At 48.6% G+C, this 12,324-nt stretch overlaps 1 protein-coding gene across 3 annotated transcripts in view; it reads right to left on the bottom strand.

The window, feature by feature from the left end:
* Positions 1 to 320: 320 nt before the first annotated feature.
* Positions 321 to 12,324, bottom strand: part of IP6K1 (inositol hexakisphosphate kinase 1) — a 38,219-nt gene continuing 26,215 nt past the window's right edge. For all 3 annotated transcript variants that reach the window (XM_043886779.1, XM_043886781.1, XM_043886782.1), the window contains 4 exons: positions 8,494 to 8,704; positions 6,537 to 6,718; positions 4,279 to 4,454; positions 321 to 3,742 (listed from right to left, as the gene is read on the bottom strand). In XM_043886779.1, the coding sequence (XP_043742714.1) occupies positions 3,209 to 3,742; positions 4,279 to 4,454; positions 6,537 to 6,718; positions 8,494 to 8,704 (1,103 nt within the window). In that variant the 3' untranslated portion in view covers positions 321 to 3,208. The remainder of the gene's footprint in view (positions 3,743 to 4,278; positions 4,455 to 6,536; positions 6,719 to 8,493; positions 8,705 to 12,324) is intronic.

The raw sequence follows: 12,324 nt of genomic DNA, 5'->3' as shown, positions 1-12,324 counted from the left end.
AGACCAATCAGCTATGGTATACGTGGCACGCCGTCAACGTAGGAGCGCCGGGACGCGAGGCTCCGACAGACGCAGCCAACGAGAGCCGAGCGCGCCGGGCTGCCATGGGAACCGGGATCAGGGACCCGCGGGTCAGCTGGCCATTGGCGGATCCAAAAGCGGAGCTGGCGCCAAGGGCGAGGCTTCCTTTGCGCCGCGCCCAGCAGATTCCCGCACCACCCCGCCGGACCGGAGAAAAGGGGCAGGGCAGGGGGCGCGGGTGGGCCTTATCAGGCCAGACTCCCGGAGTCCGCAGGTTTTCTCCAAGACACGGACACGCGTCAGTTTCTAGCGGCTTTATTTTGACATACACGACCTCAGACACAAGCGGGGCGGGCAGCGCTAGGTGTACAGAAAGGGCGGGCTCGGCGCAAGGCCTGAGCACTCCCTCCCATGCACGCAAGGTCCCGAGAAAACGCAGCCGCGCCCAGAAGCGACCGGAGCCACGTGTCATATCCGGGCGCAGGGCTTGGGCGGCGTGGACAGGCTTAGGCAGCTTCCAGGAAAGTGGAGCAGAGAGCGGTCCTCCAGACGAGGCCTTGTTGTTCCCCGAGAAGCAAAGGAACCAGGCCCTACCCATGGTTCTCCCCCAAATTTTCCCTATTAAAACATTTTTTAAATCGGTACAAACAAAACCAAATTGAACAGTTTTAAAGTTCAAAGCAATCTGCATCTAGGAGTGTGCATGTGACCAGATGAGAGCAAGGGAGCAGAGGATACCGAAGAAGCCCAGGCCTTTGGCCCCTTAGGAGAATCCCCACGCCCACTGCACAGGCCCGGATGTGAGGGAGGGGTGGGGTCCCTGGCAAGTTGCTACACTGGTCCCCTTCCTCTTTAAGCACCGCCCATCCCACCCCGCTAGGGGGCTGGTGTCGACTTGGCCCACGGAAGCACTATAGAGAGGAGTCACTTGGACACCCCAACCCGTGATCCTGTCTTGCACTTTGGTCCCAAGTTGGGGCTGGGAAGGCAGGGCCTGGCAGGGACAGGGCTCTCTGGCATGGAGCAGGGCAAAATAGTGGCAAACAGCAAGTGCAGACACACATGCCCGCCACCCGTTGGATAACAGGGCTGTGTCTTGCAAGTGTTCAAAAGTGCTGAAAAGAAGGGACCCTGCCCTGGGAAAGCAGCAGCAAAACCAGCCCTGCTCTTTTAGTGCCAGGAAATACTGACTATAAGTGGGTGTAACCTCTCTCACAATGAAGAGTGGAATGGGGCAGCAACTCCCACAATACACCAATTCAGGAAGCACGGCACATCCCCACACTGGGGAGGTGCCATCAAGTGGGTCCCGAGTGGACCCAGACCCTTTGGTTTAGCCTTGGCCTTGCCAGGAAATGACTAGCCACGCTAAGGAAGAGCTACTGCCCCCATGGCTGAAGCCACAGAATAGTACATGAGAGAAGATGCTCTTTACTGACCAGAAACAGACAAGCTGCTCCTCCTGGCCCCCAGGAATGGGAACCTGCCCACCAATGGCACCAGGGTCAGAGGGCTGAGAGAGATGGGATCCCATTGCGGAGCCCATTTAAGCTGTGTGAGGCTGCATCTCTAAGGAGTGGGAAAGTAGCCCATCAGTTACGGAGGCCTCTCACAGACACAGGCTGGCAGGCTTACCATGAATGCTGTAACAGGGACATGCTAGCAGTGACAATGACAGCGGCCCTGGACTCAGGGGAGGGCACTAACCTCGGCAACAGCTAGGTGAGCTCCTGGCCACAGATGGCAGGTCTCTGTGCCAGTAAGGGCTGGCAGCAAAATCACTGAAGCCATCGGCAAGGAAGGGGTCACCCCCCCGGTCTTCACTGTGGCACTGTCAGCGCTGAGTGCCGAGGGGGCCATGCCACAGGCTCACAGAGACGGTGCTGGGCCAGCAGGGAAACACCTCCTCCGATTCATTTTGCTACCACTTTTTAAAGGTAGCACCTGCTTAGGAAGGGCACAGGGGCAAAAGCTCACCTCAGGAATGGCAAAGAGGGTATTCTGCTGAGGGAAGCATGAGGGAAATCAATACTTACTACTGAACAAGGCTACACCCCAGGGGAAAAGATCACAGGGGCTGGCACATGGACGAATGGACAGACGGATGGATCCCAGTACTGGTAAGACAAAACTCTCATTAGCAGAATCGGGGCATTTGCACCCAGTGCCCAATGTCCTCAAAAGCAAACAAGCTTAAAGTTCTCCCTCACAAGCCGGGAGCTCCTCACAGTGGGCTGCTGCCTTGAGCTTGGCCTGGGGAGAGGTGAGACCCTGAGCGGACCACAGCCTTTGAGCCCTGGAAGGAGCAGTCTCTCCGAGGCAGCAAAGCTGCCCAAGAAGCCAGAGGAAGTGGATTCCTACCCACAGCCCAGGGGCTGCAAATACTGTCTGGGTCAGAGCCATCAGAGGCCCCAAAGGCTGCTGGGAGGCTGACTCTCCTCAGCCCACAGAGCAGGGCCCCCTCCAGTGGGGCAAGAGGGGATGGCCTCCTTAGGCAAGGGGTCTTAGTGAGAAAGGCTGGCTGGGGTGTGCAGGCAGGAGCAGGTTCAAGTGCCAAACAGTGCCTGGGGATCCCAGAGCCTGCGCTCTGCCATAGCTGGCTTCAGCACAGCTTCATGAATCTAGCCTCATGCCAAGGTCAGAACCAGGAAGGGTCCAGCTATGTGCAGTTGGCCCTGTGGTGCCCTGGGAACGCCTGTCAAAGAGATGGGTGATACCCACAGCACAGGTTATAAAGTCCCCCAAGAGATGGGCACCCAGCCTCTGTGGCTGAGGAACCAGGGCTGAATGAACATGGAGGGGCCCTGCGCCAACCCTGGGCTTCACCCTGCAACTAGCAGGACCCTGCAGTCACAGACCCCAAAGACCTGGGCAAGAGAAACCAAAGTCCAGGGGCACCCTGTCCCTGCCGCCAAGCCCACCAGGGGCAGCTCCTCCTTCCCAAGTCTGCCTGGACACAGCAGTCAGAGCCGTCAAGCTGGGCAGCCTGGCTGAGAGGACATGTTCTGCCCTCCGTCACTTTATATATATGGATTCCAGGCTACAGCTAAAAACATTTCTTTTAGTTTACACCAAAGAGAAATATAACCCTTTAAAAGCAAGTCTGTGTGTCCTCACGGCGAGTTGAGAGCACTGGTCCCTGCCTGCGGGTGGAGAGGAAGGGGGTCCGGGGGGCCCCGAGCTGGGCCTACTGGTTCTCGTCCCGCATCTGTTCCATGATGCTGATGAGGTTCTCCAGGCCGAACACATAGCCTCGGTCGGGCCCATCATGCACTGTGGGGTCATCTCGGAAGCCCTTGAACGTGCTGTGTGCAAAGTCGATCATGCGGACGTCCACCTTGGGCGGAGAGAAGGGGCCCGCCTCCGGGCTGCTGCTGCTGAGGCTGGTGCTAGGGCCGCAGGGCGGGGCCGCCTCCGGGAGGCTGGTGTCCGGGAGCTTCAGACGCATTTCGGACCGGCGGTCCAGGTAGGACTCAGACCGGCACTCCTTGCCGTCGTAGATGACAAGCAGGGAGCTGGAGTAGAAGCGGTAGGAGGCCTGCCGCTCCAGCACGGCCTTCAGGCCCCGCAGTTTGCTCAGGATGGGCTCAAAAAGGTCACGCCGCAGGTCCAGGCCGTTGTGCAGGTACTGATAGAGGGCGTTGCGGAAGCCTTCGATGGACAGCCCACGGCCATAGTACTTGTTCCTGCAGAGGTAATGCCCCGTGTCCAGCTGGTACACCTAAAACCCCAGGAGACAGGCAGGTGAGGACCAGGGAGGTCTGAGGACCTCACAGGGCCCTGGGCAGGCGCGGTCTGGAAAGTACTTCTGGCCAACCTGCACTTTTCTGCTCCAGCCTGCACGGCTGGAGTGAGCAGGCCAAGTCCGCCCTGAGTTTTCCTGTGGTAAAGGCAGGAGAGTGTGGAGACCAGGCCTGCAGGTGTTCCGCCATTACCCGTGGGGCCCTCCGGGAGACCAGCTGGACTCAAACTAGAATACCGATCGTGCTGACAGACAAGAGTCTTAGTTGCCCCAGTGTCAAGGCAACAGGCTCTCACAGTGGTTCTGCACTAGAGCCCAGTCCAGGGTCCCCGGGTAAGGACGAGAGGGCTCAGGGAACATGTCTCAAACAGGCACCCAGCGCCCCCCCAGGGACTCAGCCTCCCAGAGGAGACTCTGGGCCACTGTGCCAGGAGGACCCCCGGCATGGACAGCAAGCAGGTACACACACAACCCCAAACACGCAAGCACCTGGGCTCTTGCCAAGGCGGACTCACCTGCATGCCACAGACCCTGACGCCCAGCGTCGCCGACGTACTCTGCTCGCACTTCCGCATCTGCCGGGCGGCCTTCTCGGCGGAGGCGTCGTCGCCGTGCTGGCGGGTGCCCATCTTCAGGTCCAGCACACAGGGGCACTTGAAGTGGTGCACCACGTTCTCAAGCAGGAGGAACTCTGGACCGCAGTCAAGGGGAATAACGACCGTACTCGCCAGCAGTCCCAGCCAGGAAAGGAAAATCCAGTTTTACTACGAAAGGAGGCACTCCCTTCTAATGTAATAATGTGTGTTCACCTCAGAGACTCTCAAATGTGGGTGTCACACCTCTGGCTTATTATTTCTTTGAAAACATTTTTATTACGGGAAAATACATACACCATTTACCAGGTTAACCATTTATAAGTATGCAACTATTACCACCACCCACTCTCCAAAACCTTTTCATCTTCCCAAACAGAAATTAGAAACTGTTCAGGAGTGTGTGTGTGTGTGTGTGTGTGTGTGTGCATGCGCCTATGAACACATGTACACATGTGTATTTCTCCCTTCCCAACAGATGATGTTAAAACAATAACGCCTATTCCTCCCCCGCCCCATATCCCCTGGAAACCACTATTCTACTTTCTGTTGCTATGAATGTGTCTGTCCTAGGTACTTCATATCAGCGGAGTCATAGAATATTTGTCCCTTTATATCTGGCTACTTCACTTAGCAAATTGGTTTCAAGGTTCATCCATACTGTAGCATGTGACAAAATTTCATGCCTTTTTATGAATAATTTTTAATCATATGTATTTGCCACATTTTTTGATGTCATCATTTTAATTTTATTCTTTAACACTGTCTTGCAGGCATACATAATAAACCAAAGAAAATTTGGGAGTTTCACATACATCTCTGGCACCATCAGTAAACCAAGACCCTGCTCAATCCAGTGCCTCATTTATGCATAAGAAGTAAGAAACTTCCTTTGTAGCTCTACTGCAAAAATGATGACTCAGATTTAACATTCCCAAACAGGAATCTTTAGAAAAAGCTGGATTTAAATTTCTCTCACCATTTTCTGACTAAACTTCAAGCCATATAGTAAACTTATCCCTTAGTACTTCTAGGATCTCCTGTTTACATCCAGGTCTTCATCTACATCTCCTGTCTTCAATGATCTTAGATAAAGGTACTGGCTTGTCACAGGTCTGCCAACGATCATCATCGAGGCTCACAGCCAAGCCCTCAGTTCCATATTTTGGACTACGGAGCAATCACCTGGTCTTAGAGGGTAAGACCCTCGGCATCACTCTGATGATTAACATTTTAATATCCTGTAATTCTTTAAAGAGCAATGTGAAATTCATTATGTGCAGCTTTTGACTAGTCTCATTGCCTGCTATGATTTATAAACAAGCAACAATAAAACTCGAAGAAGGCTGCAGAAGTATCTCACAATGCCTGAGGGCGTAGGACCCTGCCTTTCCACTCAGTGGCTCTGGGCACAATACTTCATCCCCCTGTGCTTCCATATACTCATCTATAAATGGGAATCATAACAGTTCCTCCCTCAAAAGACAGGAAAACTGAGTAAGTACATATGAAGTGCTCAGCACACTTCCCCTCAGTTTCTCAATAAGTCTTAGTAATTTATTGTCCACTGTTTCAAAACGCTAACTGATTTTAAGAATTCTCATTTCATAATACTTTATCTCTGCTATCTTAAAACTATTTTACATTGGTATATTGTTTATCTTTAGAATAAACACTAAAACATTAAAAAAAAATATTATCTGTTGGGAGGGGAGAAATACAGGTGTACATGTGTTCATATGCACACACACACATACACAGCCCTGATTCTAGACATGCACCGATAAATATGGTAGCCACTATCCATACCTGCTGACTTAAATGCAGATTTTAATTAAACAAATTAAAAATTGAGTAACTCAGTCACAGCAGTCACATTTCAGTTACAATATGGCTAGTGGCTACCACAAATTTTAGCACAGATTCTTCCACTGTCACAGAGTTCTATTGGAGAGCACTTTTCTAGACTGCCAAGTTTAAGCTTCAGTCTTACCAGACCCAAAAGGCAGGGAAACAAAAAAAAATGATGAAAACATAAAGAGCCCACGGTAAAGGGAGATAAGAACAAAAGACGAGCCCCTGAACAGAGAGGGTGCTGACCATGGTACTGGGAGGCGCCCTGACACAGGAGCTGTGGTCCCAAGTAGCAGGCGCTGCTGGAGGAGCGGTAACAAGGATACTGTAGAGCTTTCGGTCCTTGGACTCAGAGCGCATGCGACTCAGCTGCTGCTTGTGACAGCGCAGGCTCCAAGGGTTGTGGCTGATCTTCTCAGAACTCAGACCGCTGTTGCCATCTAGCATCTGGAAAGGGACGTCCGAGTGGCTGTGTAGCTCCACCTTCGGACTCTTTGCCTCCTGGGGGCTAAGAAGGAAGAACATACACATTGCTAAGGGGTTCAGACGAGTCATCCTCTGGGGTCTCACTACATAGGGCTGGGGAGGCCTGGATCAAGTCTAGCGTGCAATCTAACAAATCTTTCTGATGGGTGACACATGGCCCCAGAGGCATGAGCCCCTTAAAGTGAGTAAACGGGGTGCAGTAAGGAGTGAGCGTGTGCAGCCAGCGCTGCTAAACTGGTCTGATCTGATGCCAAGAGAGAAACTGTGTGTTGCCACGTCTAAGAAAAGCCCTAATTCTAAGTCAAATCACAGAGCAATCTAGTTACTGATTTTTTTTTTTTTTTGGCCATGCTGCACAGCCTGCAGGATATTCACTTCCCTGGGCTCGAACTCAGGCCCTCGGCAACGAAGGTGCCAAGTCATAATCACTGGACTGCCATGGATTCCCTCACTGAAACTTATTTTTGAGTGAGATTAAATATGTACAAAGTAATTTAATCATACAATTTTGATTTCACTTTGGTTCAAAAAGCTCACATTATTTTTTGTTTACATTAGTTTTATTTATTTATTTTTACAATTTGCTAGTTTTTTTTTTTTAAAGTATAGTCACAAGGTTAGAAAACATTACCACTATCTAATTTTTAGAAATTTTCATCACCCCCAAAACAAATCTTGTCACCATTAGTAATAGCGACTTCTCATCAACGCTGCCCCCTCAATCCCTGGCATCCACTGACCTACTTTCTGTCTCTTGGACATAAAAGATATGGATTTACTGATTCTGAACATTTTAAATAAATGGAACCATACAATATGTGGTTTTCTGTGACTGGCTTCTTCCACTTAATGTATGTTTTCAAGGTTCATTCATACTGTAGCATGTGTCAGTATTCCATTTCTATTCACTGCTGAGTGATATCCTATACCACATTTAATTTATCCATTCATCAACTGATAGACATTCAGGTTGTTTCTAATTTGGGGCTATTAGGAATAATGCTGCTATAAATACTTGCATACACATTTTACACGTGACTATTTTCCTCCAGTTCTCTTGGGCATATACCTAGGAGTGCAGTTGCTGGGTTTAACTTTTTGAAAAACTGCCTAATTGTCTTCCAGAATGGCAGCACTATTTTACATTCCCATCAGCAACATAGGAGGGTTCCAGTTTCTCCATAACCTCAACAAAACTTTCATTGTCTATCTTTTTGACTATGGCCACGCTTGTGGGGGTGTACATTTTTTGCATGATGTATTGAGAAAAATAATTCTTTTTCCTGATCTACAAGAAAATTCAATTTCCAATTCAATAAGCTGAATTTTAGATGCAGGGCAAGGGTTAACAGGTGATATCAAGAGTCTCAGAGATCTGACTCCAAAACCCTTAAAGAGCATGGGCCTGGCTGCACTCACTGCCTCTGGGCTCTGCGATCCTGCAGGGGAGAAAGCAGCTGGGACCTCACCATGGGCCAGTGCATCTCCACCTCTGCCTTGGGAATGCGAGACATTAACAAAGCTGGAAGAAAACAACAGCGTGTTCTTGCTTCAAAAAGCTGAGAGAACTCCATTCTCTCTCGACCAGCTACAGCCAAACTCAGAAGGGGGCCCCACCGGGGCGATGGAACACGCAGGCGGCAGGCGGCACGATGTGGTGAACCTGCGAACATCAGCCATCGTCCCTCCACCGTGAGCCCTGCTTCCACGTGATGCATCAGGATGCTAGAGATACTCTGAGTGTCTGTGCTCACAGCACCAGACATGCATCGCCAGCCCCGCTCACCAGCCCCTTACCTCTCCGAGGTTTCGAGGGGCAGGCTGGCTTTCTCCTCCTTGTGGTCACTGCCACTGCCCGACCGGTGCAGGCTCCGGCGCGAGTGCTTGCGCCGAGGCTGCTCCCGCTCCGGTGCGTCATCCGGCTCCACGGTCTCACTTTCCACGTACGGGTATGCCACCAAGTTGATGTAACCGTCGCTGTCCCCCTCGAAACAGACGGATACCACTCCTGTTGGGGAAAAAGCAGCAGCCAGTCAACAAATATTCACCCAGGCTGGGTCCATTCAGCACCGACTGCTGGCCCTTGCTGGCCCTCCACACAGTCATCACCTGCCCTGAAGCTGCTATAGGAACGATGAGGGGCAGGCATCTTTTTCAGAACATACCTCACCACTCATTCCCATCCTTAATCCACCATTCCCCTTTGATTTTGGATACATTTGTATTTATTTCCCATCCTCTTATCTAACTCTCTTGCTTTCAACTATTGCCTTCTGTACCATTCAGAAGAACTGTATCTTCCAGGTGACACAGCCATACCCAGCATAATTTAACCTCCACTTCCTGAACTACCCTACACTGCTGTCATCTCCTCTGTCTTCTGCGAGATCTGGTTTCCTTCTGCCTGACAGTGTCACCAAGAGAGACATCAAGACTCCTCCAAGACAGCCCCCAAAACATGTCTCTGCACTGCGGATCAGGCTAGTCCAGGCTCACCAGGCAGAACTTCGGCCTCAGCAAAGCACCAGCATTCCTAAGTGGAAACAGCTATTTTCCACAGTACTCATGCAAGTTCATTGTGTCCATTTTTATCAAACAGCTTGTCCTTGGTTTCTTCTGGATCATTACCAAAGGAGCTGAAACACAGCACCTAGAAATCTAACTCAATGAGTTTCTTTGGTTGTTAAAAAAGTCCAGGCTGCCCTTCACCTGATTTCCATAATCCAACCTACTATCAATTACATGTCTCGTTTTACACTCTTGGTGTGCAAAATCGGCATTATGATCTGAGAATCGGTGACAAGCCTTTAAGAATATGTCAGTATGCCAGACCAAGAACATCCTTTTCTTTGGCCCATTGCCTTCTCCAGGAGGACACTGCTCTTAAACCCTGGTCTCTTTTAGGAAGAAAAAAACCCTTGAAACATCAACATGTAATGGATTCTTCTTTTCTTACATTGCTTAAATGCACACCTCACTTCAGTGGGCTTCACAACCGTACCCTGGCTTCCTTAGGAAGATAACGTGCCTCTCCTACAGGTTTCCGTTTTCATAACTTCTTCCCTTTGTCTTTTCCAGAGCTTCAATTCTGTTCAAGCCTGAATGCCCCCTGGTCTACAACGTTCTTTGTTTCCTGGGCTCCCCCTCTTGCTCTGATGTGGAGTGTCCTCCAAGCCTGCCACGGGGCTCCCAAGCTGGAGCTGACCAGAGAGAGAGCTGTTCCTTCTACGATCCTCTCCTTTCCCCCCTTTTTCTTGACTTCCTCCTAATCTGAGTGGAACACATCTTCAAGTAACTTCCTAACAAAAGAGGGTTCAGGATGTCAATTTTGAGTTCTTTGTGGGAATTCTACTCCAACAAGTGATGGACAGTTTAGCTGAAGACAGAATTCTATACTGTCTGCAAATAAAGATAGCTTTACTTCTTCCTTCCCAATCTGAATGCCTTTTATTATTTTCCTGCTTACCTGTACTGGCCAGAACCTCCAAGTTAAATGTCAACTAGAAATGGAGAACACGGACATTCTTATCTCATTCCGCCATCTTAGGGGCTAAAGCGACTGTCTCATCGCTGAGTATGAGGCTATCTGTAGGTTTTTCATAGATGCCTTCTATCAGGTTTGAGGAACTTTCCTTCCATCCCTAGTTTGCTGAGAGTTTTGTTATTGTTGTTGTATAAAGAATAGATACTTGAAACAGATGGTCAACAGATACATGAAAAGATGCTCAACATGGCTAATTATTAGAGAAATGCAAATCAAAATTACAAGGAGATACTACCTCACACATGATTCATGGCCAATCATGAAAAAAATCTACAAATCATATATGCTGGAGAGGGTGTGGAGGAAAGGGAACCCTTCCACACTGTTGCTGGGAATGTAAATTGGTACAGCCACTATGAAGAACAGTATGGAGGCTCCTTAAAACCTAGAGTTGCCATGTGATAACAGCAATCCCACTCCTGGGCATGTATCTGGACAAAACAATAGTTTGAAAAGATACATGCCCTCCTAAGTTCACAACAACACTGTTCACGATAGCCAAGACATGAAAACAATCCAAATGGCCATCAAAAGATTAATGGATAAAGATGTGGTATGTATATACAACAGAATACCACTCAGCCATAAAAAAGAATGAACTAATGCTATTTGCAGCAACATGGATGGACCTAGAGATTATCATACTGAGTGAAGCAAGAAACACAAAGACAAATACCATATGGTATCACTTATATGTGGAATCTAAAATATGACACAAATGAACTTATCTATCCTACGGAACAGAAACAAACTCACATACAGAGAAGACTTGTGGGGGGTGGGGGGTGGGGCAGGAATGGACTGAGAATTTGGGATGTGCAGATGCAAAGTATTATATATAGAGAATAAACAACAAGGTCCGACTCTATAACACAGGGAACTATATTCAATATCCTGTGATAAACCATAATGGAAAACAATTTTAAAAAGAACGGACATATATGTATACTGAATCACTGTGGAAATCATGTAATGTTTATCCTTTTGGGTTTGGCTTCTTTCTTTCACTTAGCATAACGTTTTCAATGTTCATCCACCTTGTAGTATGTGTCAGAACTTCATTTGTTTTTATGGCTGAATACTATTCCACTGTAAATGTATGCCATTTATCCATTATGTAAATGTATTTTGTTTACCAGTTCATCTGTTGATGGATGCCTGGGTTGCTTCCACATTTTGACTATTATGAATAATGCTTCAGTGAGTATTACTTTACATATATCTGTTTGAGTCCCTGTTTTCAATTCTTTTGGGCATATATCTAGGCATGGATTGCTGGCAATTTCTGTGTTTTAATGTTTTTGAAGAACTGACTGTCAAACTGTTTTCTACAGTGGCTATTCTATTTTGACACTCTTCCCAGCAGTGTTCCTATTTCTCCTTATCTTGGCCACACTTCTCTTCTTCCTGGGCCATTCACTGGGTGACAGAAGTCTCTATTGTGGTTTTGATTTGCATTTCCCTAATGACTAGTGACACCACCCTATGGCAGAAAGTGAAGAGGAACTAAAAAGCCTCTTGATGAAAGTGAAAGAGGAGAGTGAAAAAGTTGGCTTAAAGCTTAACATTCAGAAAACTAAGATCATGGCATCTGGTCCCATCACCTCATGGGAAACAGATGGGGAGACAGTGGAAACAGTGTCAGACTTTATTTTTTTGGGCTCCAAAATCACTGCAGATGGACTGCAGCCATGAAATTAAAAGATGGTTACTCCTTGGAAGGAAAGTTATGACCAACCTAGATAGCATATTAAAAAGCAGAGACATCATTTTGCCAACAAAGGTCCGTCTGGTCAAGGCTATGGTTTTTCCAGTGGTCATGTATGGATGTGAGAGTTGGACGGTGAAGAAAGCTGAGTGCCGAAATTTGATGCTTTTGAACTGTGGTGTTGGAGAAGACTCTTCAGAGTCCCTTGGACTGCAAGGAGATCCAACCAGTCCATCCTAAAGGAGATCAGTCCTGAGTGTTCATTGCAAGGACTGATGCTGAAGCTGAAACTCCAATACTTCGGCCACCTCATGCGAAGAGTTGACTCACTGGAAAAGACCCTGATGCTGGCAGGAATTGGGGGCAGGAGGAGAAG

This window comes from Cervus elaphus, chromosome 24 (genome assembly GCF_910594005.1).
Source record: "Cervus elaphus chromosome 24, mCerEla1.1, whole genome shotgun sequence".
Lineage (NCBI taxonomy): Eukaryota > Metazoa > Chordata > Mammalia > Artiodactyla > Cervidae > Cervus > Cervus elaphus.
Note: the sequence above shows the minus strand (reverse complement) of the source record. Positions and strands in the feature narration are given on the sequence as shown.